General features: G+C 33.1%; 2 protein-coding genes across 2 annotated transcripts; both read left to right on the forward strand.

The window, feature by feature from the left end:
• The first annotated feature begins 1,383 nt into the window (after window positions 1-1,383).
• LOC121262355 (bidirectional sugar transporter SWEET16-like) lies at window positions 1,384-4,390 on the forward strand. Its single transcript, XM_041164804.1, is given in 8 exon segments — window positions 1,384-1,530; window positions 1,622-1,658; window positions 2,033-2,229; window positions 2,232-2,242; window positions 3,019-3,180; window positions 3,427-3,546; window positions 3,866-4,128; window positions 4,130-4,390. Coding segments are annotated over 8 exon segments (864 nt in total). The 5' UTR covers window positions 1,384-1,496; the 3' UTR covers window positions 4,170-4,390.
• Window positions 4,391-10,807: 6,417 nt separating this feature from the next.
• On the forward strand, window positions 10,808-11,553 carry LOC121262357 (uncharacterized protein At5g01610-like). The gene has a single exon (XM_041164806.1). It carries the CDS (start codon window positions 10,883-10,885, stop codon window positions 11,291-11,293), a length of 411 nt encoding a protein of 136 aa, XP_041020740.1. The 5' UTR covers window positions 10,808-10,882; the 3' UTR covers window positions 11,294-11,553.
• The last annotated feature ends 5,584 nt before the right edge of the window (window positions 11,554-17,137 follow it).

Here is a 17,137-nt window from a genome sequence, read left to right on the forward strand (position 1 = left end):
CTATTTCATTACTATTTTTACAACTATTCACAAATAATTTAAGATACTCTTAATATTCAAATAAAGCCTAAGTTTTAGACTCAAATCTAATTATTTAGTTGATATAACACATTTTAAGCGAATTTACAACTTAAATATGTGATTGAGATAGTAAAACCTAAGATGAAAATCATAATTTCTTTTACTAAATATCTATGACTCACTTCGTGAATCTATTTGTCTCGTTCGATGTCTTAAGATTTGGACAAAGAGTTCAAGAGACAATGATGAGTATATGGCATCCGATTCACTCAATTTCAAACTTTGTTTAAGGGATATTCAGGATTTTTCTTTTTCTATTTTTGCTGAATTTGAATTGTGAACTACCAAGCATTTTGGATCTTTATAGAGATAATCAAAATATTCAAGTCTTGGTGTGAATTTGTGTCATAAATCAAGAGATACGAAATCTAGAGCTGGTTTGGTTACACAAAACTAAACTATCTCATCTCATCTCATATAATTATTATAATTTTTTTAAACTCTCACATAAAATATAATAAAGAATTCAATTTTTTCAAATCTCAAATTTTAAAATAAAAATAATATTATAATAATATTATATTCAATTTTTAATAAAGTTTCTCATCTCATCTCATCTCATCTCATTTCATCTAAACTGTATAACCAAATGAGGACTCAAATGGGACAATTACAAAATTTAAGAGATACAATTATTAATAAAAGGTTCCATTAACTTGATAGTTTGGAGAAGTAAAGTTTGGAGAAGTAGAGGTTATATCAACTTTAATTATAACCCACCGGCCATCCTCATAATTCAATTAACTTGGAAAAAAAGTTCTAGAAGGCTAAAAGGCCGATCATATCTCACTAGCTGGATGTTCCCGTCTCTGCCTAATTAACCAAAGTCAGATCCTCTCCATGATTAAAAAAAACAAAAAAAAACAAAAATCAAGGAATGATTTTTGAAGTAGAAATCCAAAGATCCCCAGAAAAATCCAAAGATTTTGTAACATGTGAATGCAAAAAGAGTACGCGGCCTGTACCTGTACAAAGACAGGGTGGTCCAAATGCCATTATTTATTTGAACATTGTTGTACAGATGAATAAGGGTGAACGTGGCAAACTCATACACGTCAGATCCACTGAGAGGAATCTAAAAAGTTTACATTCTTTTTTAAAAATTTTATATATTATATTATTATCTCACTTTTATTCTATTAAATATGATGTAGTATATTTATCATTATTAAATAATAATTTATTATATATTTTTTAATCATTTAATAATGATGAATGTACCACATATTACTTAATATGATTAAAATAAAAAGATAATGTGGTGTATAATATTATTTTTTTTTAATCCGTCATATGTACTCTACATATACCCCCACCCCCACCACATTTTCTCTCATCCTTCACATGCAAACAGCTCCTCTGAATCCTTTTCAATATTCCTCTGGCAGCTCCTCCGGTTCTACTTAATTTACTCCATGGTTACCCCCAGCTTCATCGTTGGCATTATTGGTCAGTCTAGCTATCTAATTTCCCATCAATCTTTCTCCAGCTTCCTTATTTTCTTTAATCTTTTAACGCTATTTTTCATTTGTTTTTGCAGGCAATGCAATTTCAATACTGGTTTTTACTTCTCCAATGTAAGTCATGAGACCCATCAAGAAAACGATTCTCTTTTTTTTTTTTTTTTCTCAAAAATATCTTGATTTGTTCATTAAGATAGAGCTCGAGCTAGCATATATGCTGGAGAAAGCAGATGGAATGGTTTATATATGCTGGATTAAAAATCAAATGCCTATTTTCCTATCAGCGGAAAAGATTTTTTGAAAGAAATAATGGCCGGAAAGCTGTTGCTGAGTTAAATTAATACCGACAAGAGCTCTAGTCTTTGACCTTTGTTCTATAGCACCAATCATCCCAGAACTCTTTGACACAGATTATGGTTCTGGTTCTTCTTCTTCTTCTTCTTCTTCTTCCTTTTTTCTTATATATATTTTTTTAAATCTTTTTGCAGAAAGACGTTTAGGCAGGTGGTGAAGAGGAAATCAACTGAGAATTACAAAGGAATTCCATACGTAACTACGCTACTGAGCACGAGTTTATGGACCTTTTATGGGCTTCTCAATCCAAACGGTCTACTTGTCATTACTGTCAATGGTGCCGGTGCCATCTTCCAAGCCATTTATGTCATTCTCTTTCTGGTCTATGCCCCATGGATAAGAAGGTCTGGCATCTCTCTCTCTCTCTCTCTCTCTCTCATTTAGTACAATTCCCACCGCCCACACCTTCATCTCATCTGCTTTTGATTAGTTAGTTGATTAATGTATTAATTAAGCAGCTCCTTTGGAAAGTTTAGATATATGATACACATTATTATCTGCGTCTTTTTTGTCAATTATAGAATTTATTTTAATTGAAATTATTTGGCTCCATTCCATTCAAGGCATTTTTTAAAAATATTTTTGCATATATCTTGAATAATACTGTTCTCTGTTTGCTACTTAAATATTAATAGATTTAGGCCTTATTTGGTTACGCATGAGATGAGATATTTTGAATAATAGTGTGATTTTTTAGTTAAAATGAAATGAAATGATTTGTAAAAATGATGGTGTTAGCGGGCCGCCCAGCCGTAACCACGGGGCATATCGCTAGTTATAAATTTTTTTCTTTTTCTTTTGATTTTCTTTCAAGTATTTTTTTTAACATTCTTAATCATTAAGAAAAAAAAACAATATATGATTTTACTAATAATTATTTCCTTAACTATTAAATTAAAAATTCAAAATTCAAAAAATGAAAATATAAGAGCGGAAAGATTGAGCAGTAAATTTGAGGAACTCCACTAGCATTTTCTTTGTAATTTGTTCGTAAGTCAAAAAAGAAAGAAAGCAAGAATAGTATGCAAATGAAGTTCAATTCCTAGTCATTGACTTGCTTGTTCATTAAAGTCTAAAGACGAAGTTGGCAATTGATTAAGTAAGGGTATTCATGAATCAGGTGCAAACAGGAAAGCTGGTGGCCATATTCAACGTTGGTTTTCTTGGGTTTGTCATTGCAGTGACTCTGCTAGCAATGCATGGAAGTTTGAGGCTCACCTTTGTTGGAATTCTATGTGTTGTCTTAACCATAGGCATGTATGCAGCACCTCTTTCAGCCATGGTAAACTCCCAAGAACAATAAGATCATAAAAAGTGGATCCGCCATTATTTATTCTTTCTCATTTTAGACCTTTATAAAGCTCGAAAAGAAACTCTAGAAAACCTTGGTCCCTCTGGCTCTACTCCTGCATGAGTGAAGTAAAATACAAAGCATAAGGAAAGTCATGCATGTAGCAGCAATTTACAAAATGATTTTTTTTCCCCCATATTTGAATTACTATGATGTTAATTGAACTTTATATGACAGAGAAGAGTGATAAAGACCAAGAGCGTGGAGTACATGCCATTTCTCCTCTCATTTTTTCTATTTCTGAATGCTGCCATTTGGACTATTTATTCCGTGCTTGTCAAAGACTTCTATATTGGAGTAAGTTCTCTTTTCTATCTCTACCCAGTTTCCTTAAACTCGAGTTATGCTACATTCGATCACTTTTACGTATTCTTTGTACACTCCATTAATATGATTGGTCAAAACAGTTATTTTATATTAATAAAAAGAATGTAGTCAATCATATTAGTAGAGTGCGTAAAAAATACGCAAAAGTAACTGCACATAGAGTTTTTTGTTCAAGTAATTGACTTCTAGAATCGTTAATGTATTGCATTAGTTGATACGATTAAAGATTAGAAAAATCGAGAGGGGAAATTAGCATATTCTCGTTTGTAAATTGGACTTGCATTCTCAGGTACCAAACGCCACTGGAGTTGTGTTGGGGTCAGGACAACTAATTTTGTATGCAATCTACAAGAACAAGTCAGTTTCAGAAAAACCAATAGAGAAAGTGGATGAAGAGGAAGGCTCTGCCCACCTTGTCAAAGCAGCAGGAGGAGTAATAGAGATGGGTGGATTGGAGGATGAAGACGAAGAGGCCAATTACCTGAAAAATCGAAGCCTCCGCAAGGGAAGAAGCCTCCCAAAGCCATCTCAGGTAGACAGGCAACACAGCATATAAGATCTTGAAGACGCTTTCTTTGGAGTCCGGCCTGTGAAATTCACTCTAATTGGCCCCCACCAAGATGGTCTTGAAAATGCTGAAGAGAGTCACCCCTTGATCAGGAGGAAACGAAATTAACCTAGTGTTAATTCCTAAATGCTTTTTTTTTTGTCTTTTCTTTTTTGGAGATTATCATCTTAGTCATGTATTAACGGTCACAATGGTGGAAATTTATTAACTTCTACCGATCACATTTTATGAAATTTCTGTTTTAAATTTTGGGATTTGATGTGGGAAAGAAAGAGATAAAGCATGTAAAGTGACTCAGAATCATGGGATGATACTTAATTTTTAATTAAAAAAAATGAGCAATGTTACATACAGTCCTCAAATGAGAACTGTAATATAAGTCTAGATAATTTTATCTTTAAAATTTTTTTAAATTACAAAAATATATATTCTAAAATGATGTTTTTTTTTCATTTAATAAAGGGTCTAAACATATAGTCTCCAAATGAAGACTGCAAATAGAATTTCTCAAAAAAAATTAATAGTTGGATCTTTAACAAAACATCCATCAAACTTAGATTATCTACGAATTATATACTAACCCATGATTTATGAAATGAGCACTTTTTCTTTATTAAAAACTTGTGCAAGGAGAAAAATTGAGGATGTTTCAGTACCTATCTTTGGAGGTTAAATCGTTGAATTTACAAAAATCTTAAACTCGAATATCTGTAAATAATAAGTTAAATGATAATGAATAATTTTTTTTTTATAAAAAAAAAATATAAAGAATAGTTTTTAAATAATAATAAAATAATTTATTAATATCTTAAAATAATTATATTTCTAAACTAAGCAATAAAATTTACAAGTTTATGAGGTAAATGATACACTTCGTGCTAGGTCTACAAATAGTAGCTCCAGCTCCCATTTGTTATTTTTTTTATTTAGTGATTAAAGATGTGTTTTTTAATAATATTATGATTTTTTATTTTTTTAAAAAATATTTAAAAGTATTAAAAAATACATATATGAAAAAAAAAAAATCCTACCACTAACTGTAGTTGTGGCTATAAAGCTAGCCTTAAGGCCCTTAACCTAGATAGAGAGAGAAGAAAAAAGAAAAAAAAAAATACTTGTTGCAAGCGCTTAGTGCAAATGTGGTTAATATGGAGATAATTGATGAGAGAGAGACCAAGCTGATGCGAGAGAGCTGAGGAGAGGGAGAGACCGAGCTGCTGGAGTTGATAAGAGAGAAAGATCGAGCTGATAAGAGAGAAAGAGCTGATGAGAGATGAAGAATTCATTTTAAATCTGACGCGTCATGGATGACTACACATCGATTGTATCTACTGACTGTATATAGTAGAATCGAAAGAAAAAAAAAACCTAAATAGAGAGAGCCTTGGGTCGTGAGGCATCATGGTGGCCCAATTTGTCGGTGGAAGAGAGTTCCGTACACACAGAGGTAGGGAGATAAATTATTATATATATGAGTTTGCTATTTCTATTCTCATACGTTTTATATCACATTTAATTTTATTTTTTTAAATTTATTTTGATTTTATTTTTTTAAATTAATTAAATTATTTTACTAATCATTCATATAAGAAAAAAAAATATGGTATATAAATATGATTAATAGAATTTTTGATTACATAATTATGTCGGACAAACTGATGACGCCCAACCCACGGTATTCATGACAACGAAGAAATCATGACGGTTTACAACGGTCAGGCTGACAGTCCTATCGTTTACGTACCTGATCACCAAATATCTCACCAAATAGCTCTTAAATATCTCACCAAATATCTCTTATGCACCTATGGTCAACCCATAGTAATATATTCGGAATCTACCCTCGTGGAGTTTGTAAACATCGGACAATTATAAAATAAAGTAGAGTTTATTATTATTTTTATAAAATATAGTGTTAGACAAAGTAATTATTAGTGGGGTTTGGATAGTGAGTTGAAATGAAATGAATTGAGATAAAAGTTAAAAATTAAACAAAATATTATTAGAATATTATTATTATTTTAAGATTTAAAAAAATTAAATTGTTTATTATATTTTGTATAATAATTTAAAAAAAATTATAATAATTAAATAAGATAAGATAAATTGAGATCAGTTCTGAATCTAAACGGAGCCAAACTGCACGGTGGAGAAAAAGGTTCTAGCCATTTGTTGAGCCTGAGGCGATCAATTTTGGGTGGAGATCAGGATGTTCTTCTGAAGTTATTCTGGTCTTGCACGTTATCACGAGATAGATACGTACCACCTTTAAAATGCCATTCAAAGCCATAGTCAAAATTTGGCTAAGGTTAGGTTGGTATTAAAAGTTAAAGCCATTCATATTTTGTCACTACACTAAGTATATGTTATTTAATAATTAAAAAATTAAAAAATTATTAATTAATATATGATTATGCTAATATTTGGTTAGTCTAATATTGTCAGTGCTCTAAGAGCATTGGCATTGATTTCATCAAATTTATCTTTAAATTTTGATGAAAAATATATATTTTTCATAAATCTAAAACCTCTCTAACCATAACCCCACATTGGATTAATCATATTGGATTAATTAAAATAATAATATAATATTAGTTTTTTAATAATAATATTTTTAATTTATTTTTTTCATATTTTACAATTACATTAGTTACATGTTAATTAATAATTTAATTTGATACTTAAATTATTATTTCCCAACTTAAATGTATTGTGGCTCAAAATTGGAAAACAATAATTTAAATAAATAAAATAATAGTTATAGAGTATGAATAGTTAGTCTTCAAATTTGGAAATGAACTTAAATGTAGTGTAGCTCAAAAGTTGAAGATTTTAGTGTATGCTGAATCCAATACAATAATTTTAAATACAAATTCATCCAAATTTGAAGATGATTCTCATTTGATAAGTCCAATACCAATGCTCCATGCCCATTATCACTGCAAATGAGCATTCAAATTTCACCTGAAGCCTTCGCAAAGCTTTATGATGACGCTCATAACTTTCGGTTTGCATGCATACAATTTGTTATGCAACGTCTAAGCTGGGAGAGCATTTGGCTGTAATCATTTCATCGCCAGAAGCATGAGCCAGAGAGGTGTTTAGCGCACAGGATCACCTTCGTTTAATTTGCACAAAGGCTTAGCATTCTTGTTATGGAAGTTCTCTCTTGCGATCGTTCGGGTCTTCTTGCGCGCAGCAGCTCGATATGGCGATTACTGGAGACGTCAGGAAACTTTGTGTGAACTCATGAATGCTCAGCGCGTCCAGTCATTTAAGATCACTGAGAGAAAAGGAGGTGTCAAATCTCATCGAATCCATTCTTTCGTGTAATAACGACTAATAGTGGAACAAAATAAGAATCGACATGAATAGTGGTCTAAAAGAAAGCCGTTTAGAGGACGTACTTCATGAAAAGGGTTTCAGATCAATATCTCATGTGTTGTTCAGATTTGCCTGCTCTATTGTGAAGGCCAAATACAGCATTGCTAGCTGCAGCATCAGGCGTACGTTTACGTGCATATATGGTCTCTTATATTATATATAGAGATGCCTTTGTTTTAATTTCCAGATCGACATCCATTAATCATCAGGCATACGTGTTACTGCATCTTACAGATCAATATATAATAAGTTGGATCATGTAGAGCTAGCTAGCTGAAGATATTGAGTTTTGTACGTATTTTGAATGGAAGGTGCATGGCCCCATCTAACTTATATCTTATATTATATATATATATATATATATATATTTAAAGCTCCTAAAAACGGCCAAGTTGGTGTTTTATATCATTGAAGATCAAACTATTGCACGGTTTGGACTTGGGAGGCCTCCACCTTCCTTCAGCTTCCAATCCATCCGGCCAGTACTACAACTAAATTTGAAGGAAGATCATGACATTACCACTGATCTCTTAAACTGGTCAGTGCCCGGCCGGCCAGTAGGTGGAGCCGTGTCCTCCCTGATCGCACACACGATTCTTGTCTGAATTGTCTACAATCCGAACAGGACAGTACAAGTTGGGTGAAAAAGACAACAAATTAAGGAAGATAAAAAACGATGAATCATGTCCATTATATATGCTATATTTTGGATTCACCTGAATGCAGAGAGAACCTAGAGTAGAAGTAGAGGTCTCCAAGTGACATGCACCAACACTACAAGAAAAACGGACTTTTGTGATCAATTTATTACAACTAATAGACTATTCGTAACTAATTTTAGTTATAAATAGTCATTTTTCTGAAATTAACTGATTGTAAATAAGCAGTTTTCTTATAGCACAAAACAAACTCATGTCATGGTTGCCTTGATTTCTACCGGTGGCAACTAGCTAGCTTCCAACTGTATCAATTTGAACTACTTATAGCAAATAATTAGATGAGATAAAATAAATTGAGTTGAATTATAAAAACAAACGAGACGTTAATGTACGTATAAATGATATATTACAACCAAAAGAAAATACAATTCTATAATAACAGCTTGTACTCATGCAATAATTAATTAAACGTCTCAGCCTGCGGGCCAAACCAGCCATAGATAACTCATGACATTATTAATGAAATTGGGTACTAGACAGTGACACGTACAAGATCGAGTAAGCTAATATTCCTTCTCCCTCTTTTGGACGTTGTAGTAATAAATACGTTAGATTGCAAGAGCAATCTTAGCACAGGACTCTCATGAGAGAATTAGTTCATAGGGCGAAACTTGCAAGAATCATACTCGAAAATTAGTTCTTTTGTACTGGACTACGTACCTCCCACTCCCTCTTTCCTTTTTCCGACGAAGTACGTACGTAGATGATCGTGATGTAGAAGAAATCAGTACATTAACTGCATGCATGTGGAATTATCCACAATTTATTTGTACAAAGTGTCTCAGCTTGTCATGTGTGTGACATATTATATATATATATGTTAAATCAACAGTGTATTTACGTATAGAAACAAATGTCTTTACCTAATTATATTTGCTTTATTTCTTTTTTTTTTCTTTTTTATGCTAACTGTAAAGTATGATGAAATTAAGTGTGGTACGTACGTAACATATATTACTCCATTATAGCATATTTGCGTATTGGATTGCACAATTATCATAATTCTTAGGAGTAGTATTGTTACTGGATTATCTGAAACTTAGGCTGCGTTTGGATGTTAAACTGAATTGAGTTGAGTTGAGATGATAAAATATTATTATTATTATTTTAGAATTTGAAAAAGTTGAATTGTTTATTATATTTTGTGTTGAGATTTGAAAAAATTGTAATGATGAGTTGAGAGGAGTTTAAATTCCAAACGTAATCTAAGGCTTCGTTTGGAACTATAAGTCATCTCAACTCATCTCAATTCATCATTACAATTTTTTTAAATTCCAATACAAAATATAATAAACAATTCAACTTTCCCAAATCCTAAAATAATAATAATATTAAAAAAAATAATATTCTAACAATATTTTATCATCTCAACTCAACTTAACTCCACTCACTTCAACATCCAAACACAACCTTAATGTTCAGATGACCCTTTTAATGTAACACCACCACCACCGGCACCACATGGTGCCATGTGATTTATTAAAAATAAAAAATAAAAAAATATATTCAAACCAAAAGGAGCGTCCGAAAATACAAAAAGAACAAGACTGAAACTTTACGTTCCCTCTTCTCCTTTTATATTTGTGTTAATAAATCATGTAGCATGCACTTTAAAAGTCAACTCATCTCATCTCAACTCATTATCTAAACTGTATCTAAGACTTAAAAAGTTATCATCTCTTTATACTATTATAAAGAGACGATGTACCAGTTGAAATTGAACTATAATTAACACAACCTGTGAGACCATAATTATTGAACCAACACCGATCGGCATGGCGCAAATTACGACCAACTTTTATTCGTCCCTTTAAAAATAGAAAGCAAAAAATTAAATCAATATTTAGAGTAATGCTACGGCTGATCCGTAGCACACATTACGTGTCACGATTTCACTACTTTTTTTTTTTTGAAAACCCACTCACCCCTTTCCCCCCTCTCCTTCCCGTTTCTCTCTTCTCATCTGTGTCCTCGTCGCAGTCCAGATCTGCCGTCACCGCCGATTCGGCCTCCCACTGCAGCCACTGACCACCACCACTGAGCCCGTCCCACCACCACCGAGCCCGTCCTCCTCCCCCAGCTCGATGCCCTTTTCTCTCTCCCTCACGGCCAAATCTGCACCGTCGGCCGCTATCTCGACAGTTGATGGCACATCGGCAGTCACCGCCACCTCGACAGTCGACTCTCGAGGATGGGCGAGGGGCTGTAGGCCTTGGGCGAGGGGGGAGGGCTTGGGCGACATGGGTTTGGGGAGAGAAGTGGGTTTGGATGAGAGGAAAGTGGGTTTTGTTGGGAGTGTTTTTAGTCATTTTATCATGATGTGTTTTGGATGATCCTAAACAGTGGGCTGATGGCAATATTTTTTCAAATATTTAAATGACTTCCAAGTTTTAAATCGGACGGCCGACCCGTTAACTCATGACCCCATTGCTTCTTTCGGGTCGATAAAGGACTCGGGTTGGCCCGGCCCGGCCCGGACCGGCCCGGCCCGATTAAGTCCTTTCCCGGAAAGTAGAAACTGTAGACAAAGCGAGTACATATATATAGCTCAACTACCATTCAACTTCAATTTTCATAAATAGAAAGACAGCGACGGACAGAGAGGGAACGCGAGGAAGAAGAGCAAGAAAGAGCGATGGGTTTCTTCTTGACGCAAACATTCAAACTTTCACCGGCATTTCTGTGCCTCATTCTGTTCATTTCACCGTCGTTAGCTTCAGAAACCAGCCCGACGATCACACCCACTAAGCCTTCCGCCTACGAAGTTCTCAAGGACTACAACTTCCCCATTGGCATTCTTCCCAAAGGCGTGCAAGGCTACGATCTTGATCCCGCCTCCGGAAAATTTTCTGCTGAATTGGGTGGTAGCTGCAGTTTCTCTCTCGATGGGTCATACCAGTTAAAGTACAAGTCCACCATCAAAGGGCACATATCGGAAGGCAAGCTCTCGAGCTTGGAGGGCGTTAGTGTAAAGCTCTTCTTATTCTGGGTCGATATTGTTGAGGTACAAAGGAAAGGGATAGTCTCGGATTCTCGGTCGGGATAGCAGGTGCGGACTTTCCTATTAATAACTTTGAGGAAAGCCCTCAGTGTGGGTGTGGATTGAATTGCAACGATGTGCAGCCTAAGGAGGTTAGAACTAACCCGATTGTTTCTTCTTATTGAGGGAAAGATATTGTAATTACGGGTATTTGTATGATTGATATTAACTGAAATGGGTTCTGCTTAATAGAGGAAATTGTTGTTGTTCTTCCATTGATCTGTTTGATGGGTCTATCGGTATATCAATCGATCTCGGTTTTGCTTGTTTCCCGATGTTGATGGATGAATTACGTTTGTATATTGTCAACCTAGAGATGAAATAACCATGGCAATAATGGATTTGGAGACATTTGTAACTGCAGTTTGACTGTGTTGTAACTGCACAAATTGTGCAGTTCTCTCTTTTCATTGCTCACGCGGGTCACTTATAACTGTTGAGCATAACATAACATGATTAGATCGATGGTTATTCAGAAAAATAATTTTCATATGTAACCAAAACGTCCACTCATTCTTTTCTGAATCCAACCATTCGGCTTTGCTTAGGAGGTGAGAGTGAATTGCAATAATGGGTGAGTAAAGAACTTTCAAAACAAATGCACTTACTTTTCTTTATTAGGAGAAATTTAAGCAAGAATCGTGTGCTTTTTTTTTTTTTTTTTTTATAATTAATTCGTGTGCTTAGATTAGCAATCTTTGATCTTGACATCTTGATATTGAAAAATTCTATTTATAAGCCGGCATGGAAAGTGTGCTTGACATGACAAGACTTGATTGCAAGATAAATTTTAATTTTAAATCTCTTACAAATTAAGTCTTGTCATGTCAACGGCATGGAGGGTGTGCTTTACTCACCGGCTTACAAGTAGAAGAACTCCTTAATACTATGCATGCTTATTCTGAATTTTAGGCTTTAAATATAGTCAATGACCATTGGTTGGATTCAGTAACTTTGTATTGCGTACTGAAATGATTTTTCTCCCAATCACTAAAAAAATGATGAACAAGAAACAAGTTTCTTATTGTGAATAGTTCAAAGTTTTAAATGAAAATTTGTTCTTTCCTTTCACTCCTTTTTTTGGGATTTGTTTGCAAATTTTGGGAACAAAAATATGATGGTGTTAGGTTTTAATCTGTTCGCTTCCATTATATTTTTGAATATGATTCCCTCCAGTGAGCCTGACATGTACTTTGTTTTCCATCATCAGGGAGACTGGGAGCACTGTTAGGACACGGGTTAGCTTTAGTATAATTTATCAAAATGAGGTTCACTGGCATTCTACATTTGAAGTACCGTTAAGAGAAATGCATAGAAAACTAGCTTATTTCTTTATAGGTGGATTTCAAGCATAAACAATGAGACTTCTTTTTAGTTTTCCAGCTGCCACAAAATCTGTCGTCAATTGCTCTTCTTGTGTTGCCTAGAGTTTGTGGAACTTCCTGCCTGCAGTGTAGTTAGCTGTAAGAACTGTGAATGGTGTTATGGCAGTGGTTCATGTAGATAAATTACTTGAGAAAGAATGTAGAATATTGGATAAAATGTGCATGTTCCTCTTGTTACTCACAAATGAATTTCTAAGGTAAAAACATTTTTATGGCTTCGATAATTATCACCGATCACACTTAAACCTCACATGTTATGTCAAGGTATGAATTATGTGCTCGAGTATGAAACTGAGCTTAAACTTGGGTCGCCAACCCATGTTAACCATTCATTTTGGTTTTTCCCATTAGGCATCAATTTGGCATTGTAACATCTTGTATGTGCCTGTTTCAACAAACGTCTAAAATTTTGTGTTCTTTTCCCGTTAAAATTTAAGTCTGTTTGCCCAAGACTTTATTTAGATTGCCTTCTATAAAATGTGAACTCAAGGTCTATTTTAAGCTAAGAGTGATGCTAGTGTGCTGCCCAGCTTCGACCGTTGGATGTGCCCACTAGTATAAATTCTATATTTTACTTTTTTGTTATTTTCCTTTTCACATTTTTTAAACATCTTTAAATATTTTTAAAAAAAATACACCAATACACTAAAAGTCATTTCCTTAACCATTAAGTAAAGAAACATTTTTAAAAAAGATTTAAATACATGAGTGGTCAAAACGAGGGGGCAAAGTTGGGCGGCATACTAGCATTTTTCCTTTAACCTAAAAATAAAATGAACAAAAGCTCAATAATCAGATTTTTCACCTAAATTTTGTATCACATGAAGGTTTGTAGCTTGAGCTGTTGGAAAGCTTTTTCTGAATCAAATGATCGAAGGACAAAGAGCTAGACCATCTTGGGAATAGTCAAAAGAGTTTTTGGGGAGCAATCTATATGCCAAAAAATAGAATTTGTTTAGAGAAACCTTTGGGAGAATATTTTGGCAGAGTAATTTTCCATGTTTCCTTTTGTTTGTATTTTTCATTTTTTATTTCTTTGAAAGGATGATAAAGTTTTTCGGCCTTCTCCATAGGGAGGAATCCACAAAGGCTGGTGTCAGTTGAGCTATTGCTTCGATAGGGACTTATGAGTTTGCTGCTATAATGACGATAAGGGGGATATCTGGTGACTTGAAGTTTAGTGTAGTGGCATCTTCAATCTTCCTTAAATGGAATAGCTTGAAACTATAAGTTAGGACATGTACATTGAATCATAAAGCATTGTTGTGTCATGAGAGATAGTTGCTTTCTGTGTGTTATTTTGACTGTTTTAAGTAATAAACTATAGCTGGCAGGCATTGCATTTACTAACAGATGAAGCACAGCTTGTGCAGTCAAATTATAATATGAAATGCTTTAGTCACAAAGAGATCCCACGACTATAATTTCTTAGTGTATGAATCCGGATAATTCTTTTAAACCTGTCCAACCTTATTGTGGCTCTTCCTCATTTCCTTGAAGAATTGGAGCTTATGTTGTTGAGGAAAGCTTCTATGCAGTCTATAACTAAAGTTAGGTTGTAGTTATTGTCTTATTTTATGCCTTTTGACTTTTGGGTCATTTGTTAGGTGCCAGATAAAATTACTGGTTCTTATTTGTTTTTTTTAGTGCTTGTGTGCATGGAATCAACCCTGTTTGCAAGTTGAAAGGTCACTTCATTGAAAAGATTGAAATTGCCCTGTTAAATCTGCTTGTGTGTGCACTAACCCCATTTTTTATCATTTCTGGTCGCCTTGTTTATCTCTAACCAGATTTCATTGTGTAGATTCTTAGGCATTTTTTGCAAGAGCAGTAAAAATCTGCTTTTCACTTGCATTGTAATTGAGAATACAAAACGTGAACAGCTTATACTTGTCTTGCTTATTTTTTCAAAAATTTCTTCATTTTGTTTCGAACCACAAGTAGTCGGAACTAGATCTTACATGTTCTCTTTGGCTTGGCTTGGCTATACTTTGTGAAAGTCGCATTAATACGGATTCAAAAGATATTATTCTTAGATTTTAGTCATTTATCTTCATCATCCGCATCGATCACAAGTTCAACTGTCCTGGCTAGCAGGCTGGATCTAGGGCATATACAGAGTGCAATTTCTATGAGTGTCTCCGGTTCGGTTCATCCATCTCTGATTTCATTGCATTACAAGCTGTATAGGCCTCCAACTTAGTATACAACGGCCTCATATTGATCTTCTACTCGATTTTATTTTTGAATTGAAGATATTAAATTAGGTTCCAACTACCTTTTTCAAAAGTAGTTGCAGAAAGAGGGGGGTGTTTCTTTAAAATGTTTGTCACAATTCAACCCATTGAAACATTGGCACCAACCACCAAGTTGACTAGAACAAACTTGAACTTTGACAGTACTGTTATTTTATCTCATTTAAGATTGAAGCTTGAGAATTTTGCAGGTACCAGACATTTATGTTTTAGTCCTGTTTTTATATGGGTTTATCTTTTCAGAACTTTCTCAATCATGGTTTTTTTTAAGGAACATGTTGTAAGAAGTTAGACCATCTTAAATTTGAGTAAGTTAAAAGGACAAAATCCCTTTATTTATTCACCACAATCAATCTTCTCCAGTCATTTGCTTAAGAAGACACGTCTAGTTATTATGAGGTTAGATCCCCATATTGTAACTTAATTTGCCTTCATTTAAAAATAAAAAATGAAAAAAAAAAATTAAAATATTCTTTTTATAAGCTTAACCAAGTCCTATAACAAAACTTGGTCATATACACATTTGCGTCAAATTTCTGATATTATAGTCACACTTTTCAGCAAGTTACAACTGAAATTTACGTCTGGAAAATATCGAATCAGTCGTTTTCTTAAAGGAAAAAATTATTTTGTCCTCTCAATTGTACCGCTTCATTTGACCTCTTAGCAAATTTTTTTTTTTTTTTTACTTAGTGATTTTAAGTGTATTGGGATATTTTTTTATTTTTTAAAAATATTTAAATAAAAAAATGTGAAAAGAATAATAAAAGAAAAAATCAAACTAAAAACAGTAAACTTGAACGGACTACTCTGAGCGCCTGACTCTTTTGCAAAATCTTATTAGCAAATAGTTAAAATCCGTAACAGTACTAATCAATTATTTTTTGACACGAATTATTTGAGATGCTATGCGTCGTGTGGATAAAACTTCAAAAATAAAATAAATAAAAAGTTAAAGAAATAAGAAAAATACTAAATTAATGTAAATAAAAAAAAAATTTTCTGCACAGTATTGTTAGTTTTATAAAATTATTTTTATTATAAAATAAATTTAATATATCGCATAAAATCACTCTAATTTATGAATTTATTTTTATAAAATTTCTTTATAATTGTAACACTGAATTTTGCATTACCATTTTTCAAATAAATTCTTTGTTACTTTTTTTAGGTTGTGTTTGGATGTTGAAGTGAGTTGAGATGATAAAATATTGTTAGAATATTATTTTTTAATATTATTATTGTTTTGAAATTTGAAAAAGTTGAATTGTTTATTACATTTTATATTGAAATTTGAAAAAATTGTAATAATGAATTGAGATGAGTTGAGATATATTGTTGAATTCTTAGATAGTTTTAACAGAGAATAAGAAGTTGAATTTAAAATCATTTAGAATAAGCAGAGATGAGCTGAAATACCATTTTTGACCTAGATGCTAGTGATTGATTGGTCATCTGAAAAGTCAAAAAAAGGAAAATGGAAGACATAACACGTGCCATCTAAATGTCATTTTGATTGGTCCACATTGAAAGCGCACGTATGCAAAGTAACGAACTTTTCTTTCAGAGAACGCGGTTTCTACATCTAAAAAAGTAGAGGAAGCCAGAAGTTAGACTTTCTACATCTTCAATTCGGTTTTATTAAAAAAATGCTTATATTTAATATTGATGTGTAATTTGATACGTGAAATCAAAGATTTTTATTTATTATTTATTTTTTATCTTGGAGTTGGAACACCATCCCTCTGCTCTTTGTGAGCACTTCCCCTTGACATACGCCTGCGGCCTGCCTCTGTTCCAAACCATCTTTGTTTAATTCCTTTCACACGTTGGACTGTCTTATGCTCGATCTGTCCTTGGGATTCCTGACCGAACTCACGTCCTACCTCTGTCCAGACTGATTATAATTCTAAATTGATGCAAAAGTTATCTCAGATCTTATCAAGTCAATGGCATAGAGGCTCTCATCTCTCTTAACTACTCATAAATGTTAACTTTGTTTTGTTTTTTTTTTTTTTTCTCTTCTTTTTTAAGACGATTAAAGAGGAATAAGAATGATGAGAAATGATATTTATAATTATAAAATATGTAAATATCGTATAATTTTTTTGAAAAAAATGAATGAATACGATATTCACATAAAAAAAATTTAAGTTTTTAATAATAAATCTCTTTTTTTTTAAATTTTACGATCCAAAAATGTTCTGAAA

Source organism: Juglans microcarpa x Juglans regia, chromosome 4S (assembly GCF_004785595.1).
Source record: "Juglans microcarpa x Juglans regia isolate MS1-56 chromosome 4S, Jm3101_v1.0, whole genome shotgun sequence".
Taxonomy (NCBI): domain Eukaryota; kingdom Viridiplantae; phylum Streptophyta; class Magnoliopsida; order Fagales; family Juglandaceae; genus Juglans; species Juglans microcarpa x Juglans regia.

Excerpts from the sequence above, each read along its gene's own strand:
- LOC121262357 (XM_041164806.1), top strand. The coding sequence starts at position 10,883 with ATGGGTTTCTTCTTGACGCAAACATTCAAACTTTCACCGGCATTTCTG.